Source organism: Macaca nemestrina, chromosome 8, assembly GCF_043159975.1.
Source record: "Macaca nemestrina isolate mMacNem1 chromosome 8, mMacNem.hap1, whole genome shotgun sequence".
In the NCBI taxonomy this organism is placed as follows: Eukaryota; Metazoa; Chordata; class Mammalia; order Primates; family Cercopithecidae; genus Macaca; species Macaca nemestrina.
In genome coordinates, this window is record NC_092132.1 from 12,723,468 (window position 1) to 12,739,949 (window position 16,482).

Consider the following 16,482-nt stretch of genomic DNA (forward strand, 5'->3'; position numbering starts at 1 on the left):
CAGAGCATTTCCACCAGAAATATTGAGATAGTAGGAAATATTGAAAAACAGAATTGCAGAACATTTTGCTGGACAACACTGCTCCACATGTATTACATAGGCACATCTCTCAGAGGTCTTGCTGCCTCCCTGGGATACTTCCAGGAGGAGGCCCTTCCCCGCATTCTCTCTCTCCTTCTCTAAATCTAAGGAGAGTCTCTTTTTAATCTCCATAAAACATTAAGAAATACCTTCCCAATTCTATTTTTTACATTTATAATTGACATCTGATTTGGTTAACTATAACTGGAATCAACAGCAACTGAAAAGTGTTTTCATTCCCTTAAGAGAAGGGCAGGATATCAGGAAATATTTAGATTCATCCCACTCATTCAGTTAAAGAAAAAGAAGAAAACCAGTTGTTCTCATATTTAAACCATATAGACATTCGTACCCTGCCACAGTAACATCCACAAATATAACATTGGTCAGCAAAAAATTAATGGAAAGCAATACAATTACATTAAGTCTATTTTAAAACCTAGAATATACAACATTTTAGACTTAGCCTACTCCAAAATAAACCATGTTTGATAATACAAACCTGCTCCGTTGGGCAAACCTTTCTGTGAGTCACCTTCTTTAATTATTCAGTAAACATTGTTTTGGTAGCTTTGGTTGCCAATTCTTCCATAGCATTCTTCTATGAGTTTTTGTAATGTGGACTGCATCGCTTTTGAAACATTTCTGAACAAACCCTTCTAGGCTTGGTATTTAAAGTTTTTAGTAGCATTCATTATTTTTTTCTTCTGGAGCTTCAGTAAAAGTCTTACCATCACATAAACCACTTGTGATTATTCTCTCCCAGTCTAGTGTTCAAAGCTGATATTGAAAGGGTGGAGCTGAAGATCTTTCCACATCACATATACACCCTCCCATGAGACCCATGGAAAGAGGAAGATATACTTCTTATGTTCATGGTCTCCAGTGAAAGGGAGCTGCACGACATCACACATACATACATGTGTTGCATTTTTACAAAATATAATTGAAAATTATACAACTGCACCATGTAAAAAAACTAGTCTGGCACCACTGTATGATGTTGACACAGGAGGACTGCCATCTAGGTGTGGGCATCCATCAGAGCCCAAACCTCCCCGAGTTTGATGCTGCAGTCTCAGACTGGGAATCATTTCTTCATTGGTTCATTTATAATTTATTTATTGAAGCATACAGATGATAAACAATGGGCTAGGCTTTGGGGGTTTACTGGAGCCTAGAACCAAGAATCTCTAATTAAATAAGAAACAAATTACCCATGTATTAATATGATTAAGTGACCAACACTTCAGTATAGTAAAGCTTAGATAGGAGAATGTGGCTTAGTGTTAAGGCGAAATTGGGGCTTCCAATGCCCTTCCCAAATATATACTGTAAATCAAGATACATGCCTGAGCCAGTAGATGGGCGGCAGATGATGACAGACCCTTGAAGTCCAAGCCTAGTCTTTTCCCTAATCATTTGCGTGAGCCTGGATCACAGCTGTGCAGCACACCAAGTCTCAGGCAGAACAGAGAAAGGCAGATAGCCCTCACCCTTGAGATCAATGACCCTGCCCATCAGAGAGATGTGGCAGGTGAATGAGTCATTCCCCTGCCATAGAGAAGGGCCTGGTGAGGGTGGAGAGAGGAATGGACACCCACTCAAAGTCACTCTACTCCTTAAAAACAAAGGGCAGATGCCATATTGGTCAATGGACCCAGGCACATGAGAAGAGAGTTTTTAAACTTCTCTCCTCCTGCTAGCAATCCCTGTCTCATAGGAATGTTTAGGGGTGGGGAAATTAAATAAAATACAGTGTTGATATTGGTAGGTGTGTGTCTAGCACACCATTGGAGTCTGACAAGTAGCAGCAGGTTCTCTTTTCCTTCCCCTCTCTGATATCTTAGGAGTTTCTTGAGAGGAGGTATTGGGTCTGAATAATTTTTGCAGTACATTTGTTGAATGGAATCATTTTACTTATTGAGACTTCAACATGCTTAGCACTGAGCTTATTTAGTTTAAAAATGTTAGAATTATAGGATTTTTTAGACCAAAAAAGGGGCCTTTCAGATCATAAACCAATTCCTTCATTTTACAGAGGAAGAAACCAGGGCCCAGTGAGCTGGGAGAATGAGGATTCAAGCTCCCATCTCAGAGTGCTTTCCACATTTCACTAGGAGCACCTCAAAGGCAGTGTTTCCATCACATCTGTATCCCCAACACCCCACAAAAGTATCTGGCATGTTGTTGTCTCTTAGATAATATTTGTTAAATACATTAATTCACCATGTCTCCTGCTTGGCCTTTGACAGTTGTAGATAGCTTGTGGCTTTGCAAGACTATTATGATAGATACAATTCGTGATGTAACCTTCTGTACACTGCATGTAAGGGCTTCAAGATTGAGTCTTTCATGGAATATGTAGAAAAAAAAATGTTTTAGTATCTTTTAAAATACATATATGTATGTTTTTAAAGGTACATCAAGGAGTAATGCACCACGTGGTGTGTGTTTCATTTTTATTTTAGGTAGGAGAAGTAATCACAGGTGGTCAACGAGCATTCACATCTGTGAAAACTACCTCGGACAGGAGCAGAGAACACATAAATACAAGGTACCACCCTCCCAGTCTGTCCTTAGCTGTATGATATTGTTCTCTTCATTGTCATTTGTTGGTTGGAATGCAGCTTCCAAAATTATACAATTATTTAAAGTTCTCAGATGATTCATACCATGAATGTTAATGTTTGTTTCCCAAACCATAGACTCTTGCTTTGTAGGGCTCCTGATCCCTAAAATCAAATCTGTGTATATACAGGTCCCAATGTGTCGTCATGGTATAACATGACTGGTAATGTCAACACCAATGACGGCTAATGTTTACCAAGTGCTTGCTTCGTGTCAGGTGCTATTCTGTGTGGTTTACCCATATTCACACATTTAATCCTTGTAATTTTTATGCTCAATTTCCAGTTAGGGGAGCTGAGGGAGGGAGAAACTTAGAATGTACTGAAGGTCATGTAGCCGTGACATGCTGGGACAACCTCGCTGGTACCGTTGCTGTCACTGCCTCCCTTTTAAGATCTGTGTGTCACTCCACAGACGCCTCAACTCTCAACGGTACTAGGGCCCCTCCTGTCAATCTCCTGACTGTTGGTCATTTTCTGGCCTTTGCTTAAATTCCTTTCCCAACAGGACCCTCATCCTCTCAAGACAGTATTCATTCCCTTCTTGGTATCCTCTACTGTTAGACAGCCTCTCTCTGTCTCTCTTTGATTCCTAAGTGAAGGCCCAGGCTCTGCTTCCTGGAGACCGTCAAAACCAAGCCAATCTCCCTTAAGCAATGACATCCCATAAAGTAATTTGCACAAAGCTCTCCCCTTTCTCAGTTCTTCTCTAGAATGAGATCCCAGTTCTTCCAACTGTCCTTCTGCTTCTTATGATTTTCAGACTCTTATCATCCAGATGGTAAAATCTATTTTGAAGTAAGGCAAACTATCTTTGTGATACAAATGTATATGCTAGAATTACCATCATAAAAATACCTGAACAAGAGCTATATTTATGTGTTGTATAATAAAGCAGTCAGGCACTGGTATGTTCAAAGACAACTGCTGAACTTTTGTAGAGATTTTTAAACATGGGGTTTGTTTGAACAACAGGTATGCAATTGAATTCCTACTGAAAAACGGGTTGCTGTTTTTAACCTTGGAAATCCACTCTATTTCCCAGCTTAGTGATTTCCATTGCACATACAAGATTCACGGGTATTATGTCTATTATGAATATTCACAGTCATAATTAACCCCCAGCAGCATCAACACATGGAAAGAGTCTGAATCTAATTTGTGAGGAATCAGCAATGGAAAGTCAAATCATTGCAAACAGTTCAGAGCTGGTTTTCAGACCCCAGGAAAACTATCATTACTGTGATTACACTTGAGGATTCAAGATGTCTTAGCACGATTCTTCATAGCAGTCCCTCCTGTGGTATTTTTGCGAAGCCTTTCTTTTTCATTTTGATGACTGAGAAATGATCACACCACAATCACATATAAAATGCCTGTGGGAAGGTAGTTGTGTGGTGCTCCTTCATCACTGGCAAACTCTATTGTGCGCGTTATCCCAGCCTCAGGCCGGGCAACCGCATTAACCAAGCAGCTGCCCGTTCAAGCTGCTCACGGGAACTGAGATCAGGCAGGATTGTTGGTTTTAGGCAAAGGACTATGGATGCAGCGGTCCACCGGGAGGGCCACAAGAGGCCCCTTGACCCTCTCTTGGCAGAGTGGTTTGTTTCTCATGCTGGGGAGAAAGTGAATGGAGGGGGAAGAGAAACTGGGGTAGGGTTTTATTCATCAGGGCTGGAGGGTAACACTCAGTGACCTCTTGTGCCCTTAACACTGTAAAATGAAAGAAGATGCACAAATTCCTCCAAATGAAGGGATTTATTGAGTGCTGACTCTGCTACATAATGTTATGTGTTGTCTGTCTTTCATCTTCAAGAATAAAACTGCAGATAAATACTATTATTTATAATTTACTGAGATTGAGAGATGGCATTTGCCCAAGATGTTAAAGCCGGTAACATCTGAACCAGGATTATACAACCTCAGACTTGCCTTCTTCTTCTTCTTCTTCTTTCTTGTTTTTTTTTTTTTAATTTATTTATTTTATTTATTTATTTATTTATTTATTTTGAGGCAGAGTCTCGCTCTTATCAAGTGCAGTAGCAGGAGGCTGGAGTACAGTGGCAGGATCTCGGCTCACTACAACCTCTGTCTCCCAGATTCAAGCGATTCTCCTGCCTCAGCCTCCCAAGTAGCTAGGACTACTGGTGCCTGCCACCATGCCTGGTTAATTTTTATATTTTTAGTAGAGATGAGGTTTCGTAATGTTGGCCAGGCTGGTTTCAAACTCCTAACCTCCTGTGATCCGCCTGCCTTGGCCTCCCAAAGTGCTGGGATTACAGATGTGTGCCACCGCACCCGGCCAGGCTTGCCTTCTTAATCTCTTCCTGGTGTCATTTGATGAACAGAAGATTTTGATTTTAAAATAATTAAAATTATTAAACTTTTTTATGGTTAATTATTTTATGTTTGTTCTGTTGTAGAAATTCTATCCTGCCCTGAGGTCATAAAGGTAGTCCTTTATGTTGTAAGGCTTTATACTTTTGCCTTTCACATTTAGGTATAATTTGAGGAAACATCTAATCCATCAGGAATTAAGTTTGTTTAAAGTATGACAATTTAACATGTTTAAAGTATGACAATTTAATTTTTCCCAGTGTGGACACCCTACTGTCCCTGTGTCTCTTATTAAAATGGTTATTCTGTCTACATTAGTTACCAAGGCCACCTCTGTCATAGACCAGGTGTCCACATCTGTATGGGTTTGCCTCTGGTCTCTATTCTGCTCTACTTCCTTAATTTCCATAGTCTTATAATGAGTTTTATAACTGGCAGGAAGTATCCTCTCACCTTGTTCTTCTTGAAGAGTGAGTTGGCTAATTTTATCCCTTTGCACTTACATATATATTTCAGAATCAACTAAGGAAGTTTTACTCACACACAAACACACACACAGGTATGTATTGGGATTTTCTTTGGAATTGTATTGACCACATAGATCAATTTAGGGAGAACAGTTCTTATAGTATAATATCTCTCTGTCCTTTCTTCAATCTTATTTGATATCTCTTTATAACTTTTCCATAAACATACCAATGTTTTATTAATTTTTAGGTGTATGATATTTTGATGCTATCACAAATGTATTATTTATTTTATTTTTTTCTCTGCTGCTGGTATATAGATTGCAATTTACTTTTTCATTGTGGTAAAATACACATTACCTCAAATTTACCATTGTAATCATTTAAAAGTGTACAATTCAGTGGCATTTAGTATATTCACAATGTTGTGCAACCATCGCCACTAAGTAGTCTACTTTTGTGTTTGATTTTGTAGCCAGCAACTTTACTAATCTCTCTCATTATTTTATTAACGTATCTGTGGGTTCTTTTAGATTTTCTATATGCCTGCAAAGAATGGCAGCTTGCTTGCTTGCTTGCTTTCCAATTGATCCTTATCTCTTTTATTTCCTCTTCATACCTTACTGCACAGGGAAAAGCTCCAGGATAGTGGTGAGTAGTGGAGTGAGGGCAGCATCTTTGTTGTTCTGCTGAGTCTAGAGGGAAGCTTTCCATCTTTTACTAGGAAGTCTGAGACATGTTATTTAAACATAGTAATTGTAGTGGTTTTGTAGTTCATGTTTTCATATTCCAATATCTGAAGTTTTTATATTTCTATTTCTGTTCTTGTTAATTCTATTGGTTCTTGTGGGTTTTTTTTTTTCCTTGAGTAGTCATCTTTTTTTTGTTGTTCATTTATTTGTTTTTTTGAGACAGAGTTTCTCCTTTGTTGCCCAGGCTGGAATGCGATGGCATGATCTTGGCTCACTGCAGTCTCCGCCTCCAGGTTCAAGCGATTATTGTGCCTCAGCCTCCTGAATACCTGGGACCCACAGGCACGTGCCACCATGCCCAGCTAATTTTTTGGTATTTTTAGTAGAGACAGGTTTTTGCCATGTTGGCCAGGCTGGTCTCAAACTCCTGACCTCAAGTGATCCTCCCACCTCAGACTCCCAAAGTGCTGGGATTACAGGCATGAGCCACTATGCCTGGCCTAGTTGTTTATTTTTTACTGTGAGCTACTGCATATAGAACAGTTCTCTGAGTGACCTTGGACCAACCCTTTCCCCCTACTTTCTTAGTTGTAGTTCACAGGAATAATTGTGGAATGTGCTGGGAATACAACATCTTGAGATAAGAGGGAGCTGGCTGAAATAGCCTCAGTTCTGTTTCAGTCGCCTTCCCCACCCCGGAAACATATGTCCTTCAAAGCTTCATCCCAGTGATCATGTGGTCCAGGGGTATACAATCCAGGACGGGCTGCTTCCTGGGGTCCCTGTGCTGTGGTACAAGTGGGGCATGTGCAGAAGAGATGCCATCTGCTTCCCAGGCAGCTTTCCTGAGCTTTGGGGTGCAGCCCCCAATGCACCTATGGTTTCTGTTGTTCTCTGCTGCCTGTCTATAAGGAATAAATCTGCTTCATGCAACCTGTTGTATATGGGGGTGTTCTGTTTTACTGGACTCCGGCAAGTTGGTAACCAGTGCACAGGCAACTTGCTTCACACTCCACTGCCTAGGAAAATAGTCTGGTGCTTCCTTAGAGGCCTGGGAGGTACTTGGCCAGGGAACATTGGCATGTGCTGCAGAGAAAAACACTGCCAATTTGGAACCACTTTCATCTAAATTCAAGATTGAGGATTTTTAACCAAAAACTGCTATAAACTTTCTAGCTTGTGGTGACAACTCAGTTTTCCTCGGCCCCACTGAAGCAGCTTTCCTCAAAGTGCCTTGCGGAGGTGAGCAGTGGGCATTTACTTCTCGTTCACTCTTAAAACAAGAGAAGCTCTTTGGCACTGCACCCTTACTATGGAGAGGGTGTCCCGTTAGACTGCCCACCGGGCATGTTCAGGGCCTTGGCCTCTGTCTTCAGACTCCGTAAGGTCAGATTGACCAAAGCACAACTTCAAGGGCTCCCCAACTGCTCTCAGGGCAAGGTGACTTCAGGCCTCTGCTCCTCCTTCTGAGTTCCCACTTCCCTTGATTTCTGACCTTGTAGTTCCTTGTGATCTTATCAAGTCTTTCATGATCTCAAGAAAGTTTTCAGTGGGAGGTGGGAGTCTTTGGTCCAAACATGCTAGCTTACTAGGACACCAGAAAAAAGTTCTTTCTTTATGTTTTTTTGATAAAAGGAATGAATCTCTGATGTGTTTTGCACTTAGTGATTGATTTTAGGCATTTTCTTTTTTCTTGCTTACTTCCATGATGATAAATCTGTTGATTTTGTCTTCCAGCTAGTCTTACTGGATTCTAGAGGTGATGTTTCTGAAGGTCAGGTGTTGGGTAAGACCAGTGATGGGCATCTGTCCTCTGACATTAAGGCGGGGAAAACAAAAGAGAAAAGGCCCCTCTTCTCTTTATTTTGGAGATTACTATGATCCTCAAGTGCCCCAGGCTTAGCTGCTCACTGTTTCTGACTCCAGAGATCCATGAGTAATTGAAATCCTCTATTGTGATTGAGTTCACAGCACTTTGGGAGGCCAAGGCAGTCGGATCACCTGAGGTCAGAAGTTAAGACCAGCCTGGCCAACTTTCGGCAAAACCCCGTTTCTTCTAAAAATGCAAAAATTAGCCAGACATGGTGGTGTGCACCTGTAGCCCCAGCTACTTGGGAGTCTGAAGTGGGAGGATCACTTGAACACAGGAGGTGGAGGTTGCCATGAGCCAAGATTGCACTACTGCACTCCAGCCTGGGCAGCAGAGCAGGACTCCATCTGAAAAAAAAATTTTAAACTACCGTGTCAATATCAGTGGCTATTGTTATTAACATCACTATTAATTATTTGTACAACTGAATAACTCTGCTAAATGATAACTACAATTATAAAAACTTAGTCATAATTGGTCTAATTTACCTATGTAAAGATTCACATTAGGTTATGGGATTCCTGGTTCCCAGGGAGAAGTTGGCATTCTTTTCCCTATGTTTCTATATGTACTGATAGATGACATTTGGACCTGACTTGTATCAGGATATATTTGTCTACTAGTAATAGAATACCTAAAATGGACTTTAAAATGTAGGATGTTTTATTGCCTCAAAGAACAATTATTCTGGAAGAAGGTGCTTTTGTAGGTGGCTCGCCAGCTTAGCAGTTAAGACCCCAGGTCAGCATCTTTGTATTCTATTGGCCTTTCCTTGAGTGTCACAGATGAACTCTGGAGTTTCAAATAGCAAATCCTCATACTAGCACCCTCCGTGAGAAGGAAGGCTTGGTAGGCAAAATGGTAGCCTCCAAGATGATGGTTTCAGTGGGGGCATCATGGCTGGAAGGGCAAGTAGGAGCTCCTAGAATGCTGATAATGTTCTGCTTCTTAATCCACGGTGCATTCAATTAATGAAAGTTTCACTCTTATGATTTGGTCACTTTTCTATACATGTATTGCACTCAATAAAAAGGCTTAAAAAGTATTAAAATCACCACATAAGAAATGAAGTATCTGTGCTTGCCCCAATCCTGAGCCTGACCCTCAGCTTCAGCCTCTAATGGACCCCTGCCCCTCTCCCTTCTCCCACATCTGCATCAGTGAGGAGGGGAAGGGATGGGGGCGCTCAGTGATGGTATGAGCATCAGATAAGACTGTGAACATACAGGTTGAGTATCCCTTATCCAAAATGCTTAGGACCAGGCTTGCTTTTATTTTGGATTTTTTCAGATTGTGGAATATTTGCATGATACCAGTTCAACATTCCTAACTGGAAAATCTGAAGTGCTCCATTGAGCATTTCATTTGAGCATTATGTCAGTGCTCAAAAAAGTTTAGATTTGGGGGCATTCTGGATTTCGGAACTTCAGGTTAGGGATACCCAACTTATATTGAGAGATGATTAAAAACAGCAACACATCCCTTTCAATTCACCAAAACAACTGGGTCAATTTGGTCAGTCAAATTGTCTCACTTGGGCACACATCATATAGCTTCTTTAAGTACAATAATGACTATATAACATCTCTTTTTCCTAATGACAATAGTATTATTTTATCTTCTTAGTAAGGTTATTGAGGATAGGAAGACAGCTTTTCATTTTCAGTCTCCAGGACACACACAAACCTGGGTGCATAGTAGGTACTCAGTAAACACTTATTGAATGAACGGGTACATGAATTGTGAGAAGCCAATGAAAGAGAAGGTAAATTATCTTGTTGTGACAAATAGCAATTAAAGAAAAATTGGAAACTTAGCAGGACAGTAACAAGAAGTAGTGTCAGTGTTCTGTTTTCTAACTATATTTACATGACACTAAATATAATAAATAGGTTGTTAAACATCATTCCCTTACTTGAAAAATCCGTCTCTAACTTTCCTAAAAATAAGCACACTCCTTACTGCTTGAGTATCTAAAAGTGAAAAGAAAAATGTGATGGGCGAGGTGCCCCAGTTCCCAAGAGTTGTGGCACCAGCACTTGCCGCAGAGCTGAAGACTTTCAGTGTCTTACCTTAAACACTTCTCCAGGCAGCCTCCTCAACAGATTACCTTACCCAGCCATCCAAGCTTCCCTCACTCACCCAGGCCCTACCCTGACTGGACTGGGCCAGACACTCCCACTCTTTCCCCCATCCCCACCTTGGGTACCTCACTCTCTGCAGATATCAGGCTAAGAGTAAGCAGAACAAATATTTTCTTACCTGTTGTCAGTGTTACCTCTCCGGAATGTTCTTCCTCCTCAAAATCTTGGAAAATACCACCCCCACCCTGCCCCCAGTGCCAGGTGCCAGTTCCCTTACTCTATGATTCCTACCGTAATTCCTTCCAGGCCTTGGTGATGTTGTCTCCTTGTGCTTTAACCTGACTTGTTTATCCTGCTTGCAGAGCCCTTGCCACCCTGGTGCAAAATAGCCAAGTATATTTGTGTCCTCCTCCTTTCATTATGGGCACACACCATGTCTTACTCATCTTTAAATTCCTGGCACTGATTACAGCACTGCACACCTAAAAGATGTGTGCTGAAAAGCATAGTGAATTGCATTACCAACTCTTACCCATATCCTAGTACATACTGACTGATGCCACCCTTTTCCTACATGGCACTGACACTTATGGAATGCCTGCTGTGTTTCTGGCACTTCTCTGTGTCCTTTACATGGATGAACTCATTTGATCTTGACAGCGGCCTTATGTTCATTGTCATCATCCCTATTTTAAAGATGAGGTCTTTGAGGCACAAAGTGGCTGAGTAACTCACAAGGGCCAACAGCTTAGCAGGTAGAAGCCAGGATCTTGCAAGCTACCCTAGACGCTCTACTGCCTCTTGACTTGCAGTAACGAACTTTGTTTCTTGATTACCAAGAAATAAATGAGACGAAAGAGGGCCTAGCAGGTTGTGGGTTTACTGTGTCGTAACACAATTGGTTTCAATATTCATGCTGACCTGGAGAACTGTTTGTTTTGATGGATATAAGCTTATGTGCCAAATGTCAAGAATAGGAAACCCCTCTTTATGCTGTGTGTTTGGTGCCTCATTTTCTGTGAGGAACAGTATGGTGATGTGAATGCCAGAGATTTGGATTCAGTTCCCAGCTAGTTCTGCCTGTGTATATCTGTGGGACCTTGGCTGACTATTCCTCTTGTCCTCCCACTGGGTCTGAGGATTTGATGACACAAGTAAAGGCCTTAGCATGGGGCTCAACAAAAGACAGTGTGTTGAGGGTCCCCAGGATGACCCCAGGTTCAGAGATTAATTAGAGGAACTCACAGGACTCAGCATCTAATTACGCTCATGGCTAAGATTTATTGCAGCAAAAGAATAAGAGGCGGCCGGGCGCGGTGGCTCAAGCCTGTAATCCCAGCACTTTGGGAGGCCGAGACGGGCGGATCATGAGGTCAGGAGATCGAGACCATCCTGGCTGACACGGTGAAACCCCGTCTCTACTAAAAAATACAAAAAACTAGCCGGGCGAGGTGGCGGGCGCCTGTAGTCCCAGCTACTCGGGAGGCTGAGGCAGGAGAATGGCGTGAACCCGGGATGTGGAGCTTGCAGTGAGCCGAGATCCGGCCACTGCACTCCAGCCTGGGCGGCAGAGCGAGACTCCATCTCAAAAAAAAAAAAAAAAAAAAAAAAAGAATAGGAGGCAAAATCAGCAAAAGCCTAAGTCCAGAAAAAGCCAGGTGCAAGCTTCTAAGGGTCCTTTCCCTGTGGAGTCACACAAGACATGCTTAATTCCTCCTGCAATGGGTTGCAACAACACATGTGAAATGTTGTCCATCAGGGAAGTTCATTAGAGACTGAATGCTCAGGGTTTTGTTGGGTGCCGGTGGTAGGCACCCTCTGCCTAGCAGGTGCCAATGTTATGCAGTCCCAGAAGGAAAGCATAAACCAAATTGACTGCACACATTGCACATTGCAAGGCATAGTGAGCTACCCTTATTGTTTAGGGAAAGTTTCACGTGGCTGTAGGGAACAGCTTACCAGCCAATGCCCAACCTTGCAGGCCTACCTTCTAAAGATAGTCATCTCTGGTCTGCCATGTTTACTGTTTTCTGCACAGTCAGCCACCAACCTTATGATGACTGACTATGCAGAAAAGAATAAGCAGCATCATAGCTGACACCACAAAACTCTATTCTTTTAAAGGCAGGTGGTTCAGTGAATACTGTGGCACCAAGGCATCTGAGAGGAAGGTATGTTCAGGACATGACCACAGCACCATTCATTTCTCTGGAGCATTAATTCTGTCTTTACTGCTCACCCACATTCCTTCACATCTTTCAGAGCATCTTTGAATTCCCACCTCTGTCACCCCTTCAGAGGCTACACAAGCCCCTTTCCATTTTTTCTCCTTCCTGTGGCATATGGAGTTTATGGTATGCTGTTTGGACTTCTGAATATACTATTTCATATTCTTTGTATATTTTGTATTTTTTCTTCAGCAGGTCCTTGTGTATTACTCAAAATAGTGTGAAGGATCAAAAATTCAAATGCCTTCAAGGGCTAGGCAGATTACAGAAATGAAGGGAGATGGTTGCAAAGACAATAGAGAGCTGACACTTTCAAAAGAAAATGGAATCTTCCTGCCCTGACAAAGGGTGTTCACTGGATGAGCTTAGTCTGAAGGCATCAGTTTAGAGCTCCTGGATTCAACGGACTGTGATTTTCTTTAGGTCAGAGATAATTTCTTATATAATTTCATTATTTCCCCAATAGAAAAAAAATTTTTTTTCACCTATTCAACAACATTTATTCAATACAGCCATCTGCCTAGGATAAAAGATGAAAAAGACAAAATCTTTGCATCAAAGATACAAGTATTGTGTGAAAACAGACACATAATGAAACAGGTATATGACAGTGTCATAAATTCTATGTTCAAGCCACATTGTGCTATAAGATATTACCAGGAACCAGGTCTGTTTGCACAGACCATGGTTTCCCTGGTGCCTATACAGCACCTGGAATATCATAGATATTTAACATGTATCTGTTCAATGAACGTTTGAATGAATGGTGCAGTGACTCCAAAACAATTCGACTGATTATCAATATAATTTGGGGGAATGTTATAAAAATACAGGCCACCGGGCCCAACTCCAGTCTTATTGGATCAAAATTGCAGGGAATGCAGTCCAGAGACCTGATTACCTACAGTTTTCTATCTGACCATGATATTGGGAACATTGGCCAACCGAGGTGCCCCCTTCTTCTGTTTCATGCTTGCTATTGCCGAGAGAACTGAGTGAGTGCAGAAGGCACAGGCTCTTGTGGGAGGAGAGGTTGCTGGGGCTGCACTTTGCTAGGCACCTGAACTTGTCATGTAGATGCCCCTGCCAAACCCCTACAAGTTAGATTTTCTGAAGCAGGAGGGTTCAGAAGCCTGATGAGCTGCATTAAGGAATAAGACCTCCCTGGAAGGATTCAGTTATTAATCTTGGCTGTAGGGCTTTGCTTCCTGTATCATTTCAGTTATCAAATACAAATTCTTAGGGAGGTAAAGTTTCACAGGTGACATCTCCTCCAATTGCCTGTGCACTAGCAGAAGCCCAGTGACTTTTTTTTTTTTTTTTTTTTTTTTTTAGTACTTTTCTTCTCCACAGGTCAGAATCTACAAGGCTCTAAGCTTCTTGACGCTAGGGACATTCTCTCTCTCTCTCTCTCTCTCTCTCTCTCTCTCTCTCTCTCTCTCTCTCTCTCTCTATTTCTAAGCTCCAGGGACATTACTTGCCAATGTTTGCTGAATAAATGGATGGGTGAGTTGAATCTATTTGAAATTTTAAAGGATGTAGCATCCGTTTCTGTTTGTCTTTTTTTTGTTATTGTAGAAGCAAGCACATGGAGAAACTAGAAGTAGATCCTAGCAAGCACTCATTCCCTGATGTGACTAACATAGTTCAAGAGAAAAAACACACACCCAGAAGACGACCTGAACCCAAAATGATACCAAGCGAGGAAGACCCAACCTTTGAAGACAACCCTGTAGTGCCTCCGCTGATTTGAAATATCTGGCTGCATTGCCACTGGCTGGGACCCGCCAGGTCCAGTTTTGGTTGGTGTAGAGACCACATGCATATTATTCCTGGGATTAACACAGAGTTATTTGTCAATATCGCTACTCCAGTGTTTTAACTTCCTTTGCATAGTAATATCCTTAAGCTAGCTTAAAATTAAAATGTATGTCTTAAATGCTATAACTCATCATTTGCCTATAATAAAGGGTTGGTATTGAAAATGTTTAGTAAGATCATAGAACTATTGCATAAAACATCGATTATAAATCCCAAAATTGTCTACTTATACAAAGTATTAATTCATAGATAAAAGGACTGAGTATTAAATTGGTACTTCAGCAAATTGGTCAAGCTTAGAAGTTAAACCTATAATTTCAGACCCAACTGGAATACTTTAATATGATTTTAAACAGCATTTCCATTTTCCTTCTCATGATGTGTCTGCTTTCTCTGGTGGCATGGTATAATGGCAAGAATACGAGTTTTTAAGCCAGACACCCTGTGTTTGGATTTCAGCTCAATCACTTTGTAAAGACCTTCAGCAAGTCCTTTAATTCTCTGAGCTTTAGTGGCTTCATGTATAATCTGGGAATAATAACACTTGCCTCACAGGTTTGTCTCAAGATAAATGGCAGAAAGCACTTAGTACAGTGTCAGCCATTCATTGAGAGCCTCCTCTCTCTCCTTCTTCCATTTCTCCTCTCTCTCCTCCTCCCCTTCTCCTCTCTCTCCTCCTCCCTGCTCCTTCTTCCCCTCCCTCCCCAATTACTTTTCTCCCCTTATTCTCTTTCTTCACTTTTTTACTCCCCATCCCACTCTTCCTCCACTATTTCCTTCTTTACTTTTTAAATATCTTACCTCTTCTTTATCTAGAACATTATGAATTCGATATTTCACATACATTGTAGGACAAATTACTGTTACTCTGATCATGATATAGCAGCATTTGAATCAGTTTCCCCAAATATTCATTCAACAAATACTTATTAAGCAACTATTCAGTGCTAGCCCCCTCTCTGTTCATCAGGGATTTAGTAGTAACAAAGCAGACAAATACATACACACAGACTATGTCAGGTGGTGTTCAGAGCTGTGAAGGAGAGTCAGAGTGAGGGGATCAAGGGTGATGGGTGCTTTTTCAGACAGGGCCATTCTCTATTAAACAGGCTTCCAATGGAAGACTCTGCTAATGTTTAGCAGATAACAAAATGCATCAGAAAAAATGTGATGAGAATGAGGGACTGGTTGTAGGAATGCAATTGGACACAACTGTGGGAAGAGCTGTGTAGTGAAGCTCTGGAAGGGAGAGGTAGAGAATTGGAAGAAGCAGCATTGGCGCAGGTAGACAATTCAGAACTTGCACAGAATCTGAGAAGCTGAAGTAGGACTGTGACTGGGAGCTTGTGGAGAGGTCTATGGAAATGATCATGCTGCTGGAATTGTTGCCTCTATTTATCTGCTACCCCTCTGGTCCATGGCCAAGATCCTGGTGGGTGGGCTTGAAGCCAGCCTTCGTCAGCAGGCCTGCAGTAAGAAAGATGGGATGGACGCACAGCGGTGGAGATCGAGGGTCAGCTGCAGCAGACTGACCCTCTGCATCTCTCCGTCACTGCAACTGATGGAGATGATTGAGTGTAACACCTTTCTTCATGGTCAACTCTACCCAGGGACCACATAGGGAAGGAAATTCTGGAAAATGGTTCCCAGCCTTAGCCAACTTGACATATTATAATCCACGAGAACTCAGACTCTACCAACTTGGAAATCATGTACATTTGTCAGGACTGTATTTAACTTCTACATAAAGAGAAAGCAAAATTATACTTTTGACCAAACTAATACAATTATCCATTAAACAAACAAAACTGTGCTATCTGTTATGGACTGAATAATTGTGTACTCACAAAATCTATATGTGGAAGCCCTAACCCCCAGTGTGATGGTATTTGGAGGTGGGCCTTTGGGAGATAATTGGATTAAATAGTATCAGGAGGGTTGGTTCCTCATGATGGGATCTGTGTTCTAAAGAGGAAGAGACACTGGAGACTGCGCTCTCTCAGTCATCTGAGGACATAGTAATAAGTCAGGAGGAGATCTCGGACTTCTGGCCTCCAGAACTGGGAGAAATAAATTTCTGTTGTTTTAAGTACGCAGTCTCTGGTACTTTTTCGTGGCAGCCCAAGCAGATGAGGACATTATCCCTCTCCCAAAAAAGATATACAGAGTCCTACATGTGACCTTATTCATCCATGACTAACGGTTATTTCTCTTCTAGAGGAGTCACGCTCTCATTTTTATATCCTATGAATTAACTATTGAGATATAAAGT

The 16,482-nt window shown here is 41.6% G+C and overlaps 1 protein-coding gene across 9 annotated transcripts in view; it reads left to right on the plus strand.

Annotated features, from left to right (window-relative positions):
* Positions 1 to 16,266, plus strand: part of DNAAF11 (dynein axonemal assembly factor 11) — a 101,864-nt gene extending 85,598 nt beyond the window's left edge. For 5 of the 9 annotated variants that reach the window (XM_071067817.1, XM_024796322.2, XM_071067818.1 and 2 more), the window contains 2 exons: positions 2,553 to 2,638; positions 13,968 to 16,262. In XM_071067817.1, the coding sequence (XP_070923918.1) occupies positions 2,553 to 2,638; positions 13,968 to 14,142 (261 nt within the window). In that variant the 3' untranslated portion in view covers positions 14,143 to 16,262. Of the gene's footprint in view, positions 1 to 2,552; positions 2,639 to 13,967 lie in introns of all 9 variants that reach the window. The other 4 variants (XM_071067815.1, XM_024796321.2, XM_011760084.3 and 1 more) reach the window with 3 other exon arrangements.
* Positions 16,267 to 16,482: the final 216 nt, after the last annotated feature.